Source organism: Hippopotamus amphibius, chromosome 5 (assembly GCF_030028045.1).
Source record: "Hippopotamus amphibius kiboko isolate mHipAmp2 chromosome 5, mHipAmp2.hap2, whole genome shotgun sequence".
Lineage (NCBI taxonomy): Eukaryota > Metazoa > Chordata > Mammalia > Artiodactyla > Hippopotamidae > Hippopotamus > Hippopotamus amphibius.
This window is the reverse complement of record NC_080190.1, coordinates 32,092,308-32,110,715: the sequence shown is the minus strand read 5'-3', so window position 1 is coordinate 32,110,715 and position 18,408 is coordinate 32,092,308. Positions and strand designations below refer to the sequence as shown.

The window sequence follows — 18,408 nt, the reverse complement described above, 5'->3', positions numbered from 1 at the left end:
TTAGACATGAGGCTCATTTCAATCCCCTCTCTCCCTGTGACCTAGAAACTCACCATTCTCCCCTGGCTGACACTGCTTCCTTACGCACCAGTCTCTTCTTGTCATCCAGGGGTTTGGCCAAGGCCCGGATCACCTGCGGTTTGTACGGCAGCAGCTGTGGAGTTAGAGGAGCTAATCTTAGCCTTGTTCAACTAAGAAAACCAAAAAAGCTGCTCTGACTCTACAACTGATACTCTTCCTATTCTTCTCTAGTGAGTCCAGAGAATGCTATGCGGCAGGCTGGCCATTCTATTTTCGGGTAGTCAGGAAATCCCTGCCTGTACCCTACAGTGCGTACCTCAGTCACACAGCAGGGTGGCCAGTCCCGCTTGACTAAGGCAAAAAGGTACCTCTGGCTCTTCTAAGAAGTTTCCAGGCCAGAGAGGGATGTCTGTGGTACTCACCACGGGGGTGGGCAGGCGAGTAAGAGCGTGCATACACTGCAGGGCAGCGATCCGGACAGCCTGGAACACAACCGTGAGGAGGTGAAGGGAAATCCACGGAGGGGAGCCGTTTGGGCCAAAGGGCTCTTGAGGCTCAACGCACCATGGAAGGGCTGGAGCTGAGGTTCAGGAACTTGGTGACGAGAGTGTCAACATGAAGACTCATGACTTGGGGTGCTTCCAGTAGAAGAGGCTGAAGGCAGCTGAGGGTGGAGAGCTGTACCACAGAGTCGGGGCAGGACAGGGCCTCGAGCAGCAATGAAAGCAGCTAAGGGGCCACAGGAAAGGTGGGGTGACCACATCTTTGATGAGCCTGCGTCTCCTTCCCTTTCTAGCCCCAGCTGGGGGACCATGGCTTGGTCCCTGCTTAGAGGCTGTGACCGCAAGGCTTACCGTGGGCAGCTCCGGCAAGAGCACAGGCTTTGGCAGCCTGTTAAGTACATGAGACAGACCCTTCAGGTAATTTGGCTTCACATCTGTAAAAAATGGAAAAGCTTAGGGGAAAAACTGGGCTCTGACACAGAGCTTGAGAATTCAATTCCAATTTCTGACCAAGCTGGGACAGCAGCCTACAAATAGGTTTAAAAACAAACAAACCCCTCCCCCCGCCCCAAAAAAGCCCCTCAAGCTCAGAACAAAGATACGCCCATCAGAGGGAAAGAGTGGGTCAAGAATCTAGACATTCAGCCCTTCAGGTACAGGCCAAACTACAGCTCTAAAGAAGCACTCAGGTCCTAAGTTATTTAGAGACGGTGGCCTGAGCAAAGGAGAGGTCTATATATTTGAGGACTTTCCTTTAGACTCTCCTCACCTTGGGGAGCAGCATGGAAGCCTTGGACCAAAGCGGGCACATTATCTGTGAAGAATCGCTGGCGAAACATGATCCTCACTTCAGCGTGGCCAGCACGAGTCAACACGTCAGTGCAGTCAGACATGAGCAGAGAGAAGCCATCAGCTGCTGCTGGGCCTAGTTCTGTATCACTCAGGAGGCCCAGGAGCTGGAGAAAAGAGAGCCTTTGAGGTACATCAGCAGAGAAGAATCTTAAATACCCAAGAGGAAGACTAGTCATTTCTGGGAGGAAGAGGATTGACAGGGAAGTTCATGTTTAGGTCCTAGGTTCTGCTGTCTCCAGCAAGGACTCACCCGGTCTGTAAGGCAGGAGCTGAGAGGATGATATCTAAGCACTAGGGCCTTTGTGACCTGTTTTCAGAGAGAAAGAGAACAGTCAGGGCATGACCCTCAAACCCTGAGAAGCACGCATATGGTTCAGGGTTAAACGGGAGAAATTTTATTTAACCAGACTAACTGCTCTCTGTCTAACGAGAATCCATTCCGACTCCTTACCCAAAGAAGCAGTGTGAAGGCCTGACTACGATAGGGCCCAGAGCTCAGTCCAGCCTCCACTTTGTCCACAGCGAGCTGTAGGAATTCATCCAGCTGTTGCCCTAAAAAGAGGGAGGAAATGCTGATGCAAAGGCTACATATGTCTGTTTTAACAATGAAGGGTGTAAATCATTTAAATGCAGAAGCCATTAGAAGAGAACAATATTGTTTTGGCTGTGGACTTGGCCCACTCAGCTCTAAGACAACAGACATATGAGCCCGGTATTCTCATAATGTAGAGGTGCTGGCATTCGAAAAGAGTTGTCTACTTCTAATAAACAGTTACCACTAGTAGCTCCCTATAGGGAATAGGATGACAGAACTAGACAGAGCACTCTGCTTGAAGCCCTTATCTTCTTATGTCCTGTAAAGTTTGGCTCAATTCTGGTCTTGACTCTTGTCCCAAGGGCTGTCCTTTAGAAAGCCCTATTATATTATTGGTAAACTTCTGTTAAAAAGAGAATGAGGGGACTTCCCTGGTGGTGCAGTGGTTAAGAATCTGCCTGCCAATGCAGGGGACACAGGTTTGATCCCTGGTCCAGGAAGATCCCACATGCTGCAGAGCAACTCAGCCTGTGCACCACAACTACTAAGCCCATGTGCCACAACTAGAGAAAGCCTGCACGCAGCAACAAAGACCCAATGCAGCCAAAAAAAAAAAAAAAAAAAGAATGAGGACGAAACTTCAAGATTTCATCAGAATTTGATTCAGCTCCCAACCCACAGCTTCACTCCAATACCTGCAGGGTGCTTGTTCAGGAGTCCTGCAAAGCACTTGGCAGCAGCAGTGGAGGAGAAAAGGCAGCTGTGGCAGCAGCTCAGCTCTAAAAGTTCCCGCATGAGTTGGTTCAGCTGAGGGATTTCCACCTATAGAAAACCTGGCCATGTCATGGACCCAGAGAACTCCCGAACTCCAAGAGACACCCAGGAGAGATTGGGAGCAGGGCATAGCATGGATGAGAAGTAAATTTTCCAGTGGGAAAAGTAAAAAATCGGCTTAGCGTGTGACAGATTTCAGCCCAGAAGTCCCCTGGGATCCACCTCCCCTGGTCAGGGTTAAACTAGGGTACTCCCCAAATGTGGTCACTTACATTTCGAGGCAGGGAGCAAACAAAGGCCATAAGCAGTGCGACCAGCCGCCTCTGCCCTGAGGAGCCATCCTATAAAGGAAAAAGAGCCCTATCAAGCCTGTCCCACCAGCAAGAGGCTTGTCTGCTCTGATGATACCCATCCCAGATTAGCCCTAAAATTTTGAAGGAAAGAAGTCCCAAGATTCTCCTCCATCTGATCCATCAGACCCTCACCTGGAATGGCTGGAATCTGCCAGGGAAGCTGTTTTCAGGCAGGAAGGAGATGTTGCCATCCAAGAAGAGGGGCACAATGCGGGCGACACTCTGGGAGGCTAAGCTGGAGGTAGAGCACTAGGTGTCACTGAGGACCCAGGGTTCTACAGCAGCCCTGGGGTTCCCCACAGTCCCTGAGTCTGTGTCATTCACACCGTCAACAATTACTAACTCAGCACATATTATACTCCTGGAACCGTTCCTGTTCCAGGCCTTGGTGCTACAGCAGCAAACCAGACAGATCAAATCCCTATTCTCCTGGAGCTTACAATCTAGCAAGAGAACTCAATGTGTATGTCAAAAAGATTCTCCACAGGTGACTCTTATGCACATCTGCAGCTAAGACCATTAGTCCGTGGCTCCCCACCCCCACCCACAGTCCACAGTGTTAAAAGACCTTTTTACTTTGCCAGTAAGACTTACAAAACAAATAACTGCCTCCACGTTTAAATGTGGGTAAAAGGACACCTCAGAAGGAAGTTATCTGATGCTTCTTCCCAAGAATTCTATCCTCCCTGGGATCAACTCACATCCATGATTATACTCACTCAGGGCTCAAGTGGGTGGTGGCAGTGCCAATGACAGACACCATGGCAGCCAAGACCTCATCCTCCAACAGCACGTTTTTCAGAATGGAGTGCTCCTTCTCTGCAAAATCAAAACACACACAATCACAGGCCATGACTATTGCTCAGATTAGGTCCTGTCATCATCATGACTCTGGGCCTTGACTCTAGTTACAACAGGAACAGGTTTTTTGTTTTGTTTTCTTATTGATTAATTAATTAATTGGCTGCATTGGGTCTTTGTTACTGTGTGTGGACTTTCTCTAGTTGCGGTGAGCCGGGGCTACTCTTCGTTGCGGTGTGTGGGCTTCTCATTGTGGTTGCTTCTCTTGTTGTGGGGTGCGGGCTCTAGGCGCGGGGGCTTCAGTAGCTGTGGCACATGGGCTCAGTAGTTGTGGCTCACAGGCTTAGCTGCTCCGAGGCATGTAGGATCTTACCAGACCAGGTCTTGAACCCCTCTCCCCTGCGCTGGCAGGCGGATTCTTAACCACTGTGCCACCAGAGAAATCCCCACAGGAGCAGTTTTTAACCTGTCCTCTAGTAGTGCTGTAACCCTGAGAACCAGCAAGGCACCAGAAGCAGGAGTGTCTAATGCGGGCCACAGGGAGCTCCCAAGAACTTTGTGCAGTACTTTGACTGGGCAACAGTGGAAAATAAGGCTAGCTAATATGAACATTCTTAACATCAGAAATGTTAGTCTTTTCAAAAACTTAAAGGTAATGGATTTATCTTCATGGGTCCTTTTATACAGCCGCTACCATACATATATACATTACTGTTGCTAAGCACTACATGTCAACTTATTGAATCCTTACCAACTACCCTGTGATATAGCTATCATTCTCTACCTCCCCTGTACAAGTGAGGAAACAGAAGCTTAGAAAGACTAAATATCTTCACCTAAGGTAGCAAGTGGCAGAGCTGACCGTGAAACCCAACCAGGTCTGCTTGACTCCAGAGCCTCATTCTAACTAATCTAATTACATAGCAATTAAAGAGGGGAAAAGTGTGCATCCTTTTGAGTGTTGCTAACACTAAAAGATTTTGGTTCCTGCCAAAGGTCAGCCTGGCACCCTTTGCTTGAAGTGAAATCTCATTATGTGGACACAAGGCTTCAAAAGAAGCCTCTGCTGGTACAAAATGCAATACCAATGATACCCTGAGGGTGGCAGTGCTGGTTCAACACTAGTGGAAGGCAGAGTTGGGAGGAGGGAGGGATCAGGTGGAGGAAGTTACCTGGCATGGAAGCCTGCACAGCCAAGGCAAGCAGGCAAGGTATAGCTGTCTGATGGAAATACCAGCAGCTCTCGGGATCTCGCTGGCATTTTTCTGCCACCTGCTGGAGGCTCTGACAGACAGCAATAATTTCATTGGTTCCTCCAACCATGTTCCCTGTGTGGTGAGAAAGTTCTCTGTAAGGTTTTCTTAAAAGCACTTCCAGTTCATTGCAGCACTATTTACAACAGCCAGGACATGGAAGCAACCTAAATGTCCATCAACAGATGAATGGATAAAGAAGACGTGGCACTTATATACAATGGAATATTACTCAGCCATAAAAAGGAATGAAATGAAGCTATATGTAATGAGGTGGATAGACCCAGAGACTGTTATACAGAGCGAAGTAATCCAGAAAGAGAAAAAACAAATACCGTATGCTAACTCACATATATGGAATCTAAAAAAATGGTACTGATGAACCCAGTGACAGGGCAAGAATAAGGATGCAGATGCAGAGAAGGGACTGGAGGACATGGGGTTGGGGGAGGGTGGCAAAGGGGAAGCTGGGATGAAGTCAAAGAGTAGAATAGACATAGATACACTACCAAATGTAAAATAGATAGCTAGTGGGAAGTTGCTGTATAACAAAGGGAGATCAACTCGATGATGGGTGATGCTTTAGAAGGCCAGGACAAGGGAGGGTGGGAGGGAGTTGCAGTAGGGAGGGGATATGGGGATATATGTCTAAATACAGCTGATTCACTTTGGTGTACCTCCAAAACTGGTATAAGAGTGTAAAGCAATTACATTCCAATAAAGAGCTAAAAGAAAAAAGAAAAAAAAAAAAGAAAAGCACTTCCAGGCCTGTCAGATACAGAATATGGGAAGAATAATCAAAGATGAGTAATTAAAGAGACCAAGAGTGTCCCTGCCAGCTCTGCAACAGAAGCATTCACTTATACACAGCTGATCCTTGAACAATGAGGCGGTGAGAGGAGCCGACCCTCCTGCATAGTCGAAAATCCATGTGTAAGTTAGAACTGTCCCTCTTTACACGGTTCCTCCATATCTGCAGTTCTGCATCTGTGGACTCAACCAACCATGATCATGTTGTGCTATAGCTTTCTCTATTGAGAAAAATCCATGTGTAAGTGGACCTGTGCTTTTCAAACTTTTGTTCAAGGGTCAACTGTACATTCTCATTTAGTTTTCATACCAACCCTCTTAGAAACATCACTTCCCCCATTCTACAGAGGAAGATGTGAAGGCTCAGTAAACTACCAGTGGTTTTTCCAGGGTCACAGTAAGTGCAAAAAGTCAGGAATCAAACTCAGGCCATGCTCTGAGTCCAGTGTTCTTTCTACTCTATATCAGGTGCTGGACCACGCACTGTGACTGGATCTACCACAAAGGGCAGGGCAGTGCAGAGTGGGGAGCTCAGGGAATTAGTGACGGCCCGTGGAAGGCGTGTACAGGTTCACAGCAGCAAGAGCTGCTGGCACATATGTCACTCATGAGGAGCAGTGCTTCTCAAACTCCAGGGTATGTACAAGTTACTTGGAGATCCTGTTAAAATGCAGATTCTGATGAGTGGGGCCTGAGCCTCTGCACTTCTGTTAAGCCCCCAGATAATGCCCATGCTGCTGGCTGATGAACCCTATTTTGAGTAGCATGGCCTTACAGTGGTGCCTTTCAATGGACTCCGCATTAAAATCACCTGGGCATTTTTAAAAAAATATTTATTTATTTATTTATTTATTTGGCTGCGTCAGGTCTTAGTTGTGCCATGTGGGATCTAGCTCCCTGACCAGGGGCTGAACCCAGGCCCTCTGCATTGGGAGCACGGGGTCTTAGTCACTGGACCATCAGGTAAGTCCCCACCTGGGCATTCTTAATAACTGTTACCCAAGTCCCATCCCTCCTCAGAGACTGAATCAGTTGGACTGAGTAAGACCCAGGCATTCCGAATTTTTTAAAAGTTCCCATGTGACTTATCATAGCCACCATTGGAACCACTGCTTTTAGAGGCATCAACTCCAAACCTGACTACAGTTCTCCCTTCAGTTCAGCTCCTTGATAACTGTTCCTGGTAGTTACCTTTGTTCATCTGGCAGAGATGCTGCAGCAGAAGGGGCAGGGTCTCCTTGACAATGCTGGGATGTGTGGATATGGCTGACAGGGCTTGCAGACAGCGCAGATGCCGGGAGCATTTGGTGGGCCCATCCCCAACAGCCAAATCTGACTCCTCTGAAAGCAACCCAGGAAATGAGGTTTCACTGTATGATGGCAAGCATGAAGGCCCTCAAGCCTCCCCGGGAAGGGGCAAGCCACAGAAGATCAGAGACACATACCTATACACAGCTCCTCAGCAAGTTTGGGCACTAGGTGGCTGCTGAAGGCCACAGGGTAGAGAGTGGCCAGGGTTCCTGATGCTTCCAGTGCTGCCACCCTGCTGGGGCACAGGGCAGGTGAGCATTAGCTGAGCCTTGGCCCATGGCTCTCTTGCCTAGGCCTGCCATTAGGCAGAATCAGGAGTGCAGGCTTCTGAGACCACCTTGCTGAAGAGTAGAATTCAAGCACCTATACCACTAAGTTGCACAGGGCTTCTTAATGCCCAAGAAAAGAGAGCATTCCAACACCTCCAAGTGATTAGCAGCCAGGGCCCACCTCCCCTATGGAAAGCAAAGGATCAGAAGCAGAGCCCTGGAATAGCTTGTTCTGTCTCGCTGCCTTATATTCTCACCAACTCTGGGAATCCTCTTCCAGGAAGCTCAGTCTGTATAGGTGACCCACTGCCAGCTCCAAGTCCCCAGAAGACAGGAGATCTGTGTTGGAAGGAAACACGAACCTCGTCTTTCCTCCCCTGCAGCCACCACAACCCTTCCTAAAGTCCTATTAGAAATCCCAAATCAACCAGAGTTGTAGTGAGAACCAGGGAATTAAGATTGCTCTTCAAGGCAGAAAATCACAAGAAAGGGACCAATACTCCTATCTTTTCTCTTTCCCTTAAGTGTACCTGGCTGGGCACCCAAGACTGTGAATGTACGGATGCCAACAAGCTGAAGCTGGGTGCTGGGATCTGTCAGGGCCATGAATACCAGTGAGCACAGCTGGTCCTTGAAGCCACTCAGAGGCCTTTCATCTAAAGAGAGACAGAGTCCAAGTTAGAGGGAAACCCTATTCAGCAGTAATGCAGAAATAACTTGGGACAGATTTTTTTTTGGGGGGGGGGGGGGGCCATGCTGCATGACATGTGGGATCTTAGTTCCCCCCTCTGCAGTGGAAGCTTGAAGTCTTAACCACTGGACCACCAGGGAATTTCTGGGGCAGCTTTAAAGAATTTAATCCATTGGGTATCCAGGAAGTACACTAGGGAAAATGAACAGGTCTCGTCTGTTAAGTAAGTGTTCTCTTGTGCTACAACCGCAGAACAACAGGTCCATGTTCTAGACTACTTCTCTGTAGCACTCTTTGCCTGCCATCCATTACAGGGTTACAGTGTTCAGCAGCCCTCAGGATACCACATCTAGAAGATGGCCTCACCCTTGTCTTCATAGCTCCATTTCTGTTGCAGCTTCAAGAAACCCAGGATCATTTCAAGGATTGTCCGCCGCTGGTTGCTCTGTAATGTTTTAAGGGGTACTGGAGTCAAATACTTTTCAAAGGATTTCAGTCCTGCTACTGTGGAAGTGGGGAGAATTATCCTCACATGTAAGAGGGTCAGGAAAAGAGTGAACAAGGGAATCAGCAGCAGCTAATGGGAGCAAAACCCAAGACCTGCTATATGTAGGCCCAAGCTCAACACTTAGCTCTCTCTGGGAGAGTGATCTCAGCAAGGGGTCCCATCATCTCTGCTGCCTTACCTGACTGTGCGCGTGGAACTGTTCCAGCAGTAGAGGCAGCACGTTGCTGGTGATGTGGTCGCAGGCCCGGGCAGATGCACCTGCAGCCGCCTGCAACAGCCTGGCACTGGGCCACACCAGTTTCATGTCCGGTTCACACAGATGGTGCCTGCAGTCTAGAGAGGCAGCACATCACAGACCTAAGGAGTAGGCTGAACGTTGCCTGGTTCCCCTGCAGGCCACAGAAGTTGGAGGCTGAGCCCCGGGGCAGTTGGCTAGCAATTACCACTTAAATGGCTTTCAATTCAAAAGCAGGGCTCCAGCACCCAAATCAGTGAACGTGGAGGGCCATTCATGAAAGGTCATTGGCCTTAAGGAATTTCTGTCTGTTGTGCTCACTCCCCTTTCTAGCTGCCATGGCCCCATTACCCTGTAGAATGCTGCTAAGGAAGGAGTCAAGGAGGTCCTCAGCATCAGCCCTCAGCACAGAGCGAGACAAACACGCAGTCAGGGAGTTAAGGGCCGCCAGGCCCTCGGCCTCTACCCGCTCACTTGCCGTCTGGAACACCTGTCAGGGAGGGATCCCATGGCTACTGAGGTGAGCCTGCACCAGGTCAGACCCCACCCACCTACTGCCTATTTCCTTTTGTGGGGGTGGTGAGAACCTTTAGGGCACAGCAATGGAAATTAACCCCTCCAATGAGTCTCTCCTCAACTGGTGTATTCTCACTAAGTCCTTAGTCCCACTAGGACTGAATACCGACCTTGAGCAGTGGTTGCTGGGATCCCCTTTCCCAAGTCTCTCCCTCTCCCCCTCTACTCAGCATGACCTATGCTCCTTACCATGGAAGGGCAGGAAGTAGGCACTGGGTGAGACTGATCATGTCCCACCACCAAGCAGCTGACCCTACCCTCATCATTCAACTAGAAGGAAGCTGTCCCCTTGCTCTCTTGCTGAATAACCAGGCACAGCAACGGGGGGAAGAGGACAGGGTGTACTGTTTCCCCTCATGCCTGACAACTAGGAATTAACAGTAGTGAGTTTATCTAAGTAACACTCACCTCTCTGCGGATAGAAGCCCAAAGGCTGGGGAGGAAGTCCTTTAGTTCTTTCTGTCCGTACACAGCACAGCAAGCATTCTGCCAAGGAAAGCGCAGGTAATGGCTGTCTACAAACTCACACTTCCTAGGATATGCAGCCCCCTCAGCATAATGGCATCCGAAGGAGCTGGCTCTCAGCAGTAAAACCAGCAGGATTTCATAACCATCCTACCCAGGTCACTGAAAAATAGGAGCTTGTCCTGACTGATGAAAAACAAGTAGGGAGGAAGCCCTGGTCAGTCTTTCCTCAGCTGCCACTCAGTTACTACAGAACAAGACAAAATGTAGCTGCGGGCTTTAGGTCAACATACAGGCCCAGATCCTGGGTATCCCTCTCTTGAGGCCCAGTGAACTGGTCCCTGGCTCTTCGAGAATCAATCCATAATCCTTTAGCACCCCCAAGTTGTCTGAAGATAGCTGGATCCTCAAAAGAGAAAAATCACTCACCAGAGTCTGTAGAGAATCCAGCTTGGCACTCAGAATCTCGGAATCCACTTTCTCAATCAGCAGGGGCAGCAGGAACTGTGGGAGAGAAGGAAGAACTAAAGTGTTAGACATGGGTAGTATTGCTGCCACACCACAGCCAACCGCATCCTCACTGCCACCAGTCCCCAGGGGTAGGTGCTACATCAAGGAGCTACACTCCAGTCAGGAGCTGTGATTGTAAACCAACCTCCCTCCCAAGCTGTGGCCAGACTCCCAGTGACCTGAAAAATGGACTAGCTGGCAAAGCTAAAGAATTTCAAAAGATAGCACCATATAGGGACTGGATTACTATTTTAAATGAAGAGATGGTAAAGTTTGCTACTTCGAAGGTCTGAAGATACTTGCCACACAAGCCTGAAGACACTTGCAGGATGCCATACCCTAAAATGTATACTGGATCTTTCTTTTCCCCCATGCTTTTTCTGTTCTTTCTTCAGACCCTTCTGTGGGCTGAGACGACATACCCTAACTCTGGCTAGACCCACCTCAGCAAATCGTGGTGTAGAAGCCAACACAGCTCGAAGACTCAGGATGAGATCTTCTCTCTGGATACCATGGGGATCATTAGGTGGCTGGAAAAGGGAGAAGGGGCATGGGCTTGTATAACTCTTCAGACCAGCCCTGGACACAGGATTGAACCTGGCAACCCTGCAGAATAGGGTGAGATTTATACCCAATCTGGCAGAAGAGTATGGTATGAGGCCCCAGCAAGAAGACAGCTTGCTCTTACATGTTCTTTGGGAATTTCTGTCTATTGGGCATTTCTTTTTCTTTTTTTTTTTCTTTTTTCTTTAAGAACTTTCATTGAGATACAACTGACGTACAATAAACTGCATATATTTAAAGTGTACAATTTGATATTTTTCTTATTAGTAATGTATATATGGCAATCCCAATCTCCCAATCCATCCCACTTGTTGGGCATTTATTTTCTATCTGATCCCAGTTTCCATCTGATCTATCATCTCACCACTCAGAGATAAGCACCCTTAACTTTCTGGTGCAGCTTTCTTCTCTGTATATACAGTATTATAACTATGTGATTGGTAGACACTGTTTCCCTTTAGAACATACATACTTTTAAAAAATGTGATCTTTTGAATATATGGTTTGCAATCTATTTTTTCACTTAATACATTAGGTACATTTTTTTCATGTTATTGAATTATTCTTTATAGCACTAGTTTTAGTGGCTGATAGTATTTCATTGTGTGGTTGAGCCACAATTTATTTGGATAATCCCCCTTTGATGGACATTTCTATTTTTTCACCCTTATAAAAAGCTGTAATTCTGGCAATATAAAAACACTGATGATTTCTGCATCAAGAAGGCAGTTTTTTTTCATTGACGTATATAGCTGACTTACAAAATTGTGTTAGTTTCAAGTGTACAGCAAAGTGATTCAGTTATATACATACATATGTATATTTTTCAGATTCTTTTCCATTATAGGTTATTATAAGATACTGAATACAGTTCCCTGTGTAATACAGTAAGTATATCCTTATTGTTTATCTATTTTATATATAGTGGTATGTATCTGTTAACCCCACATTCCTAATTTATTCCTCCCACCCTCTTTCCCCTTTGGTTAACCATAAAGTTTGTTTTCTATGTCCGTGAGTCAATTTCTGTTTTGTAAATAAATTCATTTGTATTACTTTTTACATTCCGCATATAAGTGATACCATATAATATCTGTCGTTCTCTGTCTTACTTCACTCAGTATGGTAATCTCTAGGTCCACCCATGTTACTGCAAATGGCATTATTTCATTCTTTTTTATGGCTGAGTAATATTCCATTGTGTGTGTGTGTGTATCACATCTTCTGTATCCATTTAGTTGCTTCCATGTCTTGGCTGTTGTAAACAGTGCTGCTGTGAACACTGGGGTGCACATCTTTCAAATTAGAGTTTTCATCTTTTCTGGACACATGCGCAGGAGTGGGGCTGCTGGATCATATGGTAACTTTATATTCAGTTTTTTAAGGAACTTCCATACTGTCTTCCATAGTGGTGCACCAATTTCCATTCCCACCAACAGTGTAGGAGGGTTCCCTTTTCTCCACACCCTCTCCAGCACTTATTATTTGTAGACTTTTGATGATGGCCACTCTGACCACTGTGAGGTGATACCTCACTGTAGTTTTGATTTGCATTTCTCTAATAATTAGCAATGTTAAGCATCTGTTCATGTGCCTGGTGGCCATGTGTATGTCAAGAAGGCACACTGAAAACATACAACAGATTTTCCTTTTCCTCTTTAGAAACCCCACCAAAAATACAGCAAAGGGATTTTCCTTCCTCTTTCTTTCTTTCTTTCTTTTTTTTTTTTTAAGATATAAAGCTAAAGGTTGAACAGAACAGGATAAGAGATGTTAGCAACAAAATTGTAGAAGCTGTAAAGCAGGTGGATAAGAAGAAAATGACTTAGAGAGCTAAGACAATACAATCCTCAGTAGGCTTGGGGAAAACTGAGTAACTCCCCATATATACTACACAGTCTTCTCAAAAAGCTTTGCAACCAGCAGTACCAGGCACCTTTGGAATTGGGATTGGAGTTGGAGAAGCAATCTGACCTCTGAGATTGCTTCTCAAGTCCTCCCTAGCTGTAGCAGAACCTGGAGGTTTAATTCTTTGGAGAGGGTAAGACAGAGGTCTAGTCTTAGGAGACATGGGTGCAGCTGAGGGCCTGGGTGCGGAATCAAAAGAGGTCTAAGTGGGAATACCCTGGGAGTCCAACAGTTAGGACTTGATGCTTTCACTGCCAGGGCCCAGGTTCAATCCCAGGTTGGGGAACTAAGATCCTGAAAGCTATATGGCATGGCAGGAAAAAAAAAAAAAAGGTCTAAGTGATATGGTCCTAAGTGCTGAGATTTTCCAACCCTTCCAGCCCTATTTGCTTGTAGCCAGACTTCTCCCTCTAGGCACATCTAAGGTCTTTTTCTAGAAGAACCTGACTAGCCCAAGAGGAAGAATACACTGGGGGTTCCCAAACTGTCCATGTAAGCCACTCCATAGGGAAGTTCATCCTCAACTATCCCATTCCCTGTGCTCAGAGCTCCCACTCAACTTTATAACCTTCACTTTGAAAAACGTGCAAACTCCCAAGGATTGCTAGATATCTGAAGAAAGCCTCTAACCTGGAAATAGAGACCAGAATAAATTGAAAAAAACTTGGAGGAAACAAAGACCACATACAGGGGGAGAGTTTTCAAAATGGTAAAGTAATTCATGGATTAAATAAGAACAGAATGCTATTAAAAAAAAAAAAAGACATTCAAGAGATTATCAAAAATGACAATAAAAGGCCATGGGAAATTCAAAGCATGAGTGCAGAAGTGAAAAACAGAATCAATAGTAGAGGTTACTGGGAGACGTGCTGGTCCTGGGCATTTCTGCCCTCAGATCCATTCCCTGGGCTGACCACTGCAGGCTGCATTTCCCAGGCTCCCATAAAGGCATGGGTTCAGCCAATGCGAAGCACTTGTAGAAGAATGCAGGTCAGAAGGAAAAGAAAACCCAGGGCATTTCTTCCCATCTCTCCAATTTAGTGGGCACTTTCAGCATTGGCAGCATCTCCTCCATGGCTCCAGCTCCCACTAATAGGCCTATGGTTTTTGTCATACTCTTAGCCCCCGAGGTTCAGTAACATCAACTCTTCCCTTTGACCCTCCAGCCTAGGGGTGGTAATAGCTTCCTGCTATTACTGATAGGTTGCTTCACTATCCCGTTTGGCTTCTCAGCTCTCCTGTAACTTGTATAAACAATTTCCTGCATTAAATTATTTGTTTTAAATACCAAATTGGTTTTTGTTTTCATGGCTGGACTCTGATATAAAACATAAAACTGTAGAGTTTTCTTATAAAGTAACCAAAAGGTAGAGGTAGGAAATATGCAAGAAAAGGTAAGAGATTCAGAGGTCTAACAAAAGATTGATAGGAGTTCCAAAAGGAAGGACCAAAGAAAACAGAGGGAAAGAAATCATCAATGAAAGAATGCAAGAAAATTTCCCAGGACTGAAGGACATGACTTTCCAGATTGATAGGACCTTACCAAGTACCTAATACAATTCATGAAAACAGACCTGTACTAAGGCACATCATTGTGAATTTTCACTGTATTGGGGGAAAATAATCAAAGCTTAAAAGCTTCTAGAAAAGAGGGGAAAAAAGTGAACATACAGTTTTGCAAATCAGAAAGAATTTAGACTTCTTCACAGCAACTGAAAATTAGAAGTAAATGTAGCAATTCCTTCAATTTTATACCTATATTATTAATAAGTGGGAGGAAAGAATGAAGGCATTCTAGATTTACAAAAATCTAAAAATTTTTTTACTCTTTTTACACACTTGGGAAGCTAATAAGGGATGTACCCCACCAAAATGAGGGAGTAAAGCATAAAATGAGGAATACATAAACACAGGAATCTGATCCAAGAGAAAAGATAAAGGAATGCATAGATGATGGTAAAGGAAGATTCAATATCTACTCTGCATTAAGAGTAGGAAGCAACCAGTTAAGACTATATGGCCAAGTTAAGAATGCTTTTTATATTTTTTAAGTGGTTGAAAAAAAATCAAAAGAATAATATCTTATGACACATGAAAATTATATGAAATTTAAGTTTCTGTGTCCATAAATAAAGTTTTATTGCAATATAGCCATTGTACCACATTCCAGTGTCTATGGCCGTTTTGTGCTAAAACAGCAGAGGTGAGGTGTTTCAACAGAGACCACATGGCCTGCAAAGCCTAACTATCCGGCCGTAGCTCATGCTGACGTGACCCACTATGATGATGGCAAACTGCTGAAACAGATTGGTAAGACCCTAAAAAACATTTCTAACATTGTCACACTAAAAGCCAGGTGTCTCTATTTTAAATGACAAGAACTTTCTGCTTCCCATAGACTGCGTCATGGAAGAACACACAAAATTCTGCTCAAGGGACTTCCCTGGTGGCGCAGTGGTTAAGACTCCACACTCCCAATGCCCAGGTTCAACCCCTGGTCAGGGAACTAGATCCTGCACACATGCTGCAACTAAGAGTTCGCATGCCACAACTAAGCAGCCCACAAGGCACAACTAAGGAGCCCGCTGCCGCACCTAAGGAGTCCATGTGCTGCAACTAAGGAGCCCAAGAGCTGCAACTAAGACCTGGTGCAACTAAATAAGTAAATAAACAAAAAACCCCTCTGCTCTCAAATAAGAGAAATTCTCCTATCATTATCTATAACCTGTTTTGCCTAGAACATCTCTGAGAAAATATATAAGCAGCTGGAAGCAGTGATTATCTCTAAAGGGAAAATGGGTGGTGGCAGTAAAGGGGTATAAAGAGGCTTAATTCTCTATCCTTTAAATGTTGCATCATGTTCATTGTATTATCTTTCAAAAAAATAAACGACATATTCTTACCCCTCCTAAAGTTTTAAGTGCATATATTCCAGCAATTCCACCTTAAGGAATTTATCCTTCTGTTATACCCATGTATGTGTAAAACGATACATGTACAGGACAGGCTATGTAAGAGGCAGCATTGCTTGCAACAGCAGAAGATTAGCAAGAACCTCTATCCCACAGAGGAAAAGTAAAACTAATTAGGTATTTCCATACAAAGGAAAAGTACAGTCATAAATAATAAAGAGCTAATTTATATACTGTTATGAACACTCTCCAAGATATACAGTTAAGTGAAAAAGGCAAAGCACAGGAAAAATGTATAGATGTGCTACCATTTTGGGGGGAGGGGAGCATTTGCTTACATATGGATGAAAAAGTTCTGTAAGATACAGATGTAACTGATAAAACTGGTTGACAATGGAGAAATAAACTCGATGGTAGGTAGATTTTTCACCTTTTTGTACCTTTTGTATTTTGAATCATGTGAATGTCTTATATTTTCAAAACAAACACAAAATAAAGAAAGCAAAAATAGAGAAACCTGGTAGCCTAACCAAGAGCTTTCAAGATTTCAAAGGCTTAAGTTCTTCTGAGCAGAAACAGTGATACTTATTACAAAAGAGATGAAAAGTATATTAGGAGAGAGGTAGTCCCAAGGAACATGACCTCAACTAGAATAAGCTGGTTAAGAAATTCCCTGTGGCAAAAATGGCTGTGTATCTTTTTTTTTTTTTTTTTTTAAATTTTTGGCTGTGTATCTTTAAAGGCAGTGAAAGTCAATGTTTTGATGTAAGTTTGGTGTGCTGTGGTATAACTCCTTTCCTTTCTTCCAAATAACTGATGCTTGCAGTACACATACCCATGTATTATACACATATAGTGATAAGACTGAGTATTTGGAAAGAGAAGGGAAATCAAGACGCAGAGTGGGAGGAAGGTCAGAGGGAGTCAGAGCAAACACCTCCTGTATACACTATGCTCTACTGTGTCTTCTTTGTTTTGCTAATTTGTTTCTATTGCCTGAGATGCACCCTCAGAATCCAGGATCATATCCTACACATCCCTCAGAAACCAACTGAAATCCCATCTTATCTGTGAAGTCAGTTCCTGCCTACTCTAGCTCACACTGAACTCTGTCTTTGAACAACTGTAACACCACTTATTTTGGTCCATAATCTCTTATTATTACTTAAATGTTTCAACTTTCAAGGACATAAATCATGTTCTACAATCCTGTAGCTCTAAGCACTAAGTCCATTGCTAAGGAGTCCCCTAAACACCTGCTGAATTGAACCCTTCCTCCCAGGGCAAATGTTTTTCTACTTCCCAGTTTACTAAAATGTTAAGTTCTTGAGGGCATGGATTGTTTCTTTTGTTCACTGCTGTACCCTCACTGCCTAGAACTGCGCCTGGCACATAAAAGACACTCAACAAATATCTGAATGAACGAATAAATGAATGAATGAAAGATACTACTTACAGGGGTAAAATCAATAGGGAAGTAACAGGATGTCACTTCAAACAACTCCTCCACAAAGGGTCCTAAGGCAACAGAGAAAGAATGAGGACTTATAAGCCTCTCATCTGACAAACCCCAACCAGCTAATTCAAGGCTACAAGGGCATACCCAGGCTATAGTCTCTGGAGATGAGGTCATGGACGATGCGGAAGGCCACCAGAAGATTACGGGGATCCTTTTCCCCATCCATCACCTGGATGAAGCCAAAGGTGAAATCAGCTCCTAGGCCCTTCAGCTCTGGGGAGGAAAGAACAAGGTCACTACTGTCCCACGGGATGGAAAGCTGAACTTTCTTCTGGCCTGTGCTTTTCCCTCTGCTATTCCTGCCTCCAGTTTCCTGCCTCCCAGAGCAGACACTTTTTGTTTTCTTATTCCAAGAGAGTTCTCAGTGAAGAGGAGATGTGCAACAATGTATAATTGTTACAGAGGTAAGAATTTAAAACATCAGCTCAAACTCTGCACTTTCTCTACTTTACTGGAGAGTGAGTGACTCCCAGTTTCCCTTTATCATTCTCTCAGAGTACTAGCTCTTCTGTATCACCCCTGGGCTAAAATGAGTCCTGGTAATAGGGGGTAAAAAGATGTGCTCATTCTTCAGATTTCCTGGAGAACCCTGCCTCTTACCTTCTTCCCGGGTTCGCATGAAGTTGGTGATGATACTGTAGACTGTGTGTCGGTCCACCTGTGGCAGGGACTTGGTAGGAGAGACAGGAAGTAAGTAAAAAAGTGCCCAAAGAATACCTCAACTGACAAAACTACTTCCTGCTTCACAATCTCTAAATGGACAGTGCTCTTTATACCAGTGTAAGATGAACCTCAGAGGAAATGCAGAGAAAGATATGCCTATTGGCCCAGCAGTCCAGCAGTGGAACCAATGACCAAAACCTGTCTGCTGTATGCCTTACTTTCTTTAGGTGCAAAAGCACATAATGGCATGCCTCCCTCTCCTTATACAGTAGTAAGGGATAGCATGTGAACATGGTCGGAGACCTGAAAGAGTTCAGAACTTAGAAGGCAGTTTCTTTCTGCCATCTAATTCTAGCTATGTCAAGGGCTGGGAAA

The 18,408-nt window shown here is 45.0% G+C and overlaps 1 protein-coding gene across 6 annotated transcripts in view; it reads right to left on the bottom strand.

The window, feature by feature from the left end:
- The window catches only part of MMS19 (MMS19 homolog, cytosolic iron-sulfur assembly component), a 33,940-nt gene that overhangs the window by 673 nt on the left and 14,859 nt on the right, over positions 1-18,408 (bottom strand). For 2 of the 6 annotated variants that reach the window (XM_057734495.1, XM_057734497.1), the window contains 25 exons: positions 17,971-18,040; positions 17,455-17,583; positions 17,308-17,369; positions 10,911-10,997; positions 10,387-10,461; positions 9,901-9,978; positions 9,268-9,406; positions 8,860-9,014; positions 8,540-8,618; positions 8,013-8,138; positions 7,740-7,821; positions 7,348-7,448; positions 7,094-7,243; positions 5,012-5,167; positions 3,758-3,857; positions 3,171-3,273; positions 2,958-3,026; positions 2,607-2,733; positions 1,828-1,928; positions 1,627-1,683; positions 1,294-1,480; positions 876-958; positions 586-750; positions 444-503; positions 54-154 (listed from right to left, as the gene is read on the bottom strand). In XM_057734495.1, coding sequence (XP_057590478.1) covers positions 54-154; positions 444-503; positions 586-750; positions 876-958; positions 1,294-1,480; positions 1,627-1,683; positions 1,828-1,928; positions 2,607-2,733; positions 2,958-3,026; positions 3,171-3,273; positions 3,758-3,857; positions 5,012-5,167; positions 7,094-7,243; positions 7,348-7,448; positions 7,740-7,821; positions 8,013-8,138; positions 8,540-8,618; positions 8,860-9,014; positions 9,268-9,406; positions 9,901-9,978; positions 10,387-10,461; positions 10,911-10,997; positions 17,308-17,369; positions 17,455-17,583; positions 17,971-18,040 — 2,642 coding nt within the window. Of the gene's footprint in view, positions 1-53; positions 155-443; positions 504-585; positions 959-1,293; positions 1,481-1,626; positions 1,684-1,827; positions 1,929-2,606; positions 2,734-2,957; positions 3,027-3,170; positions 3,274-3,757; positions 3,858-5,011; positions 5,168-7,093; positions 7,244-7,347; positions 7,449-7,739; positions 7,822-8,012; positions 8,139-8,539; positions 8,619-8,859; positions 9,039-9,267; positions 9,407-9,900; positions 9,979-10,386; positions 10,462-10,910; positions 10,998-17,307; positions 17,370-17,454; positions 17,584-17,970; positions 18,041-18,408 lie in introns of those variants that run through there. The other 4 variants (XM_057734496.1, XR_009053683.1, XM_057734498.1 and 1 more) reach the window with 4 other exon arrangements.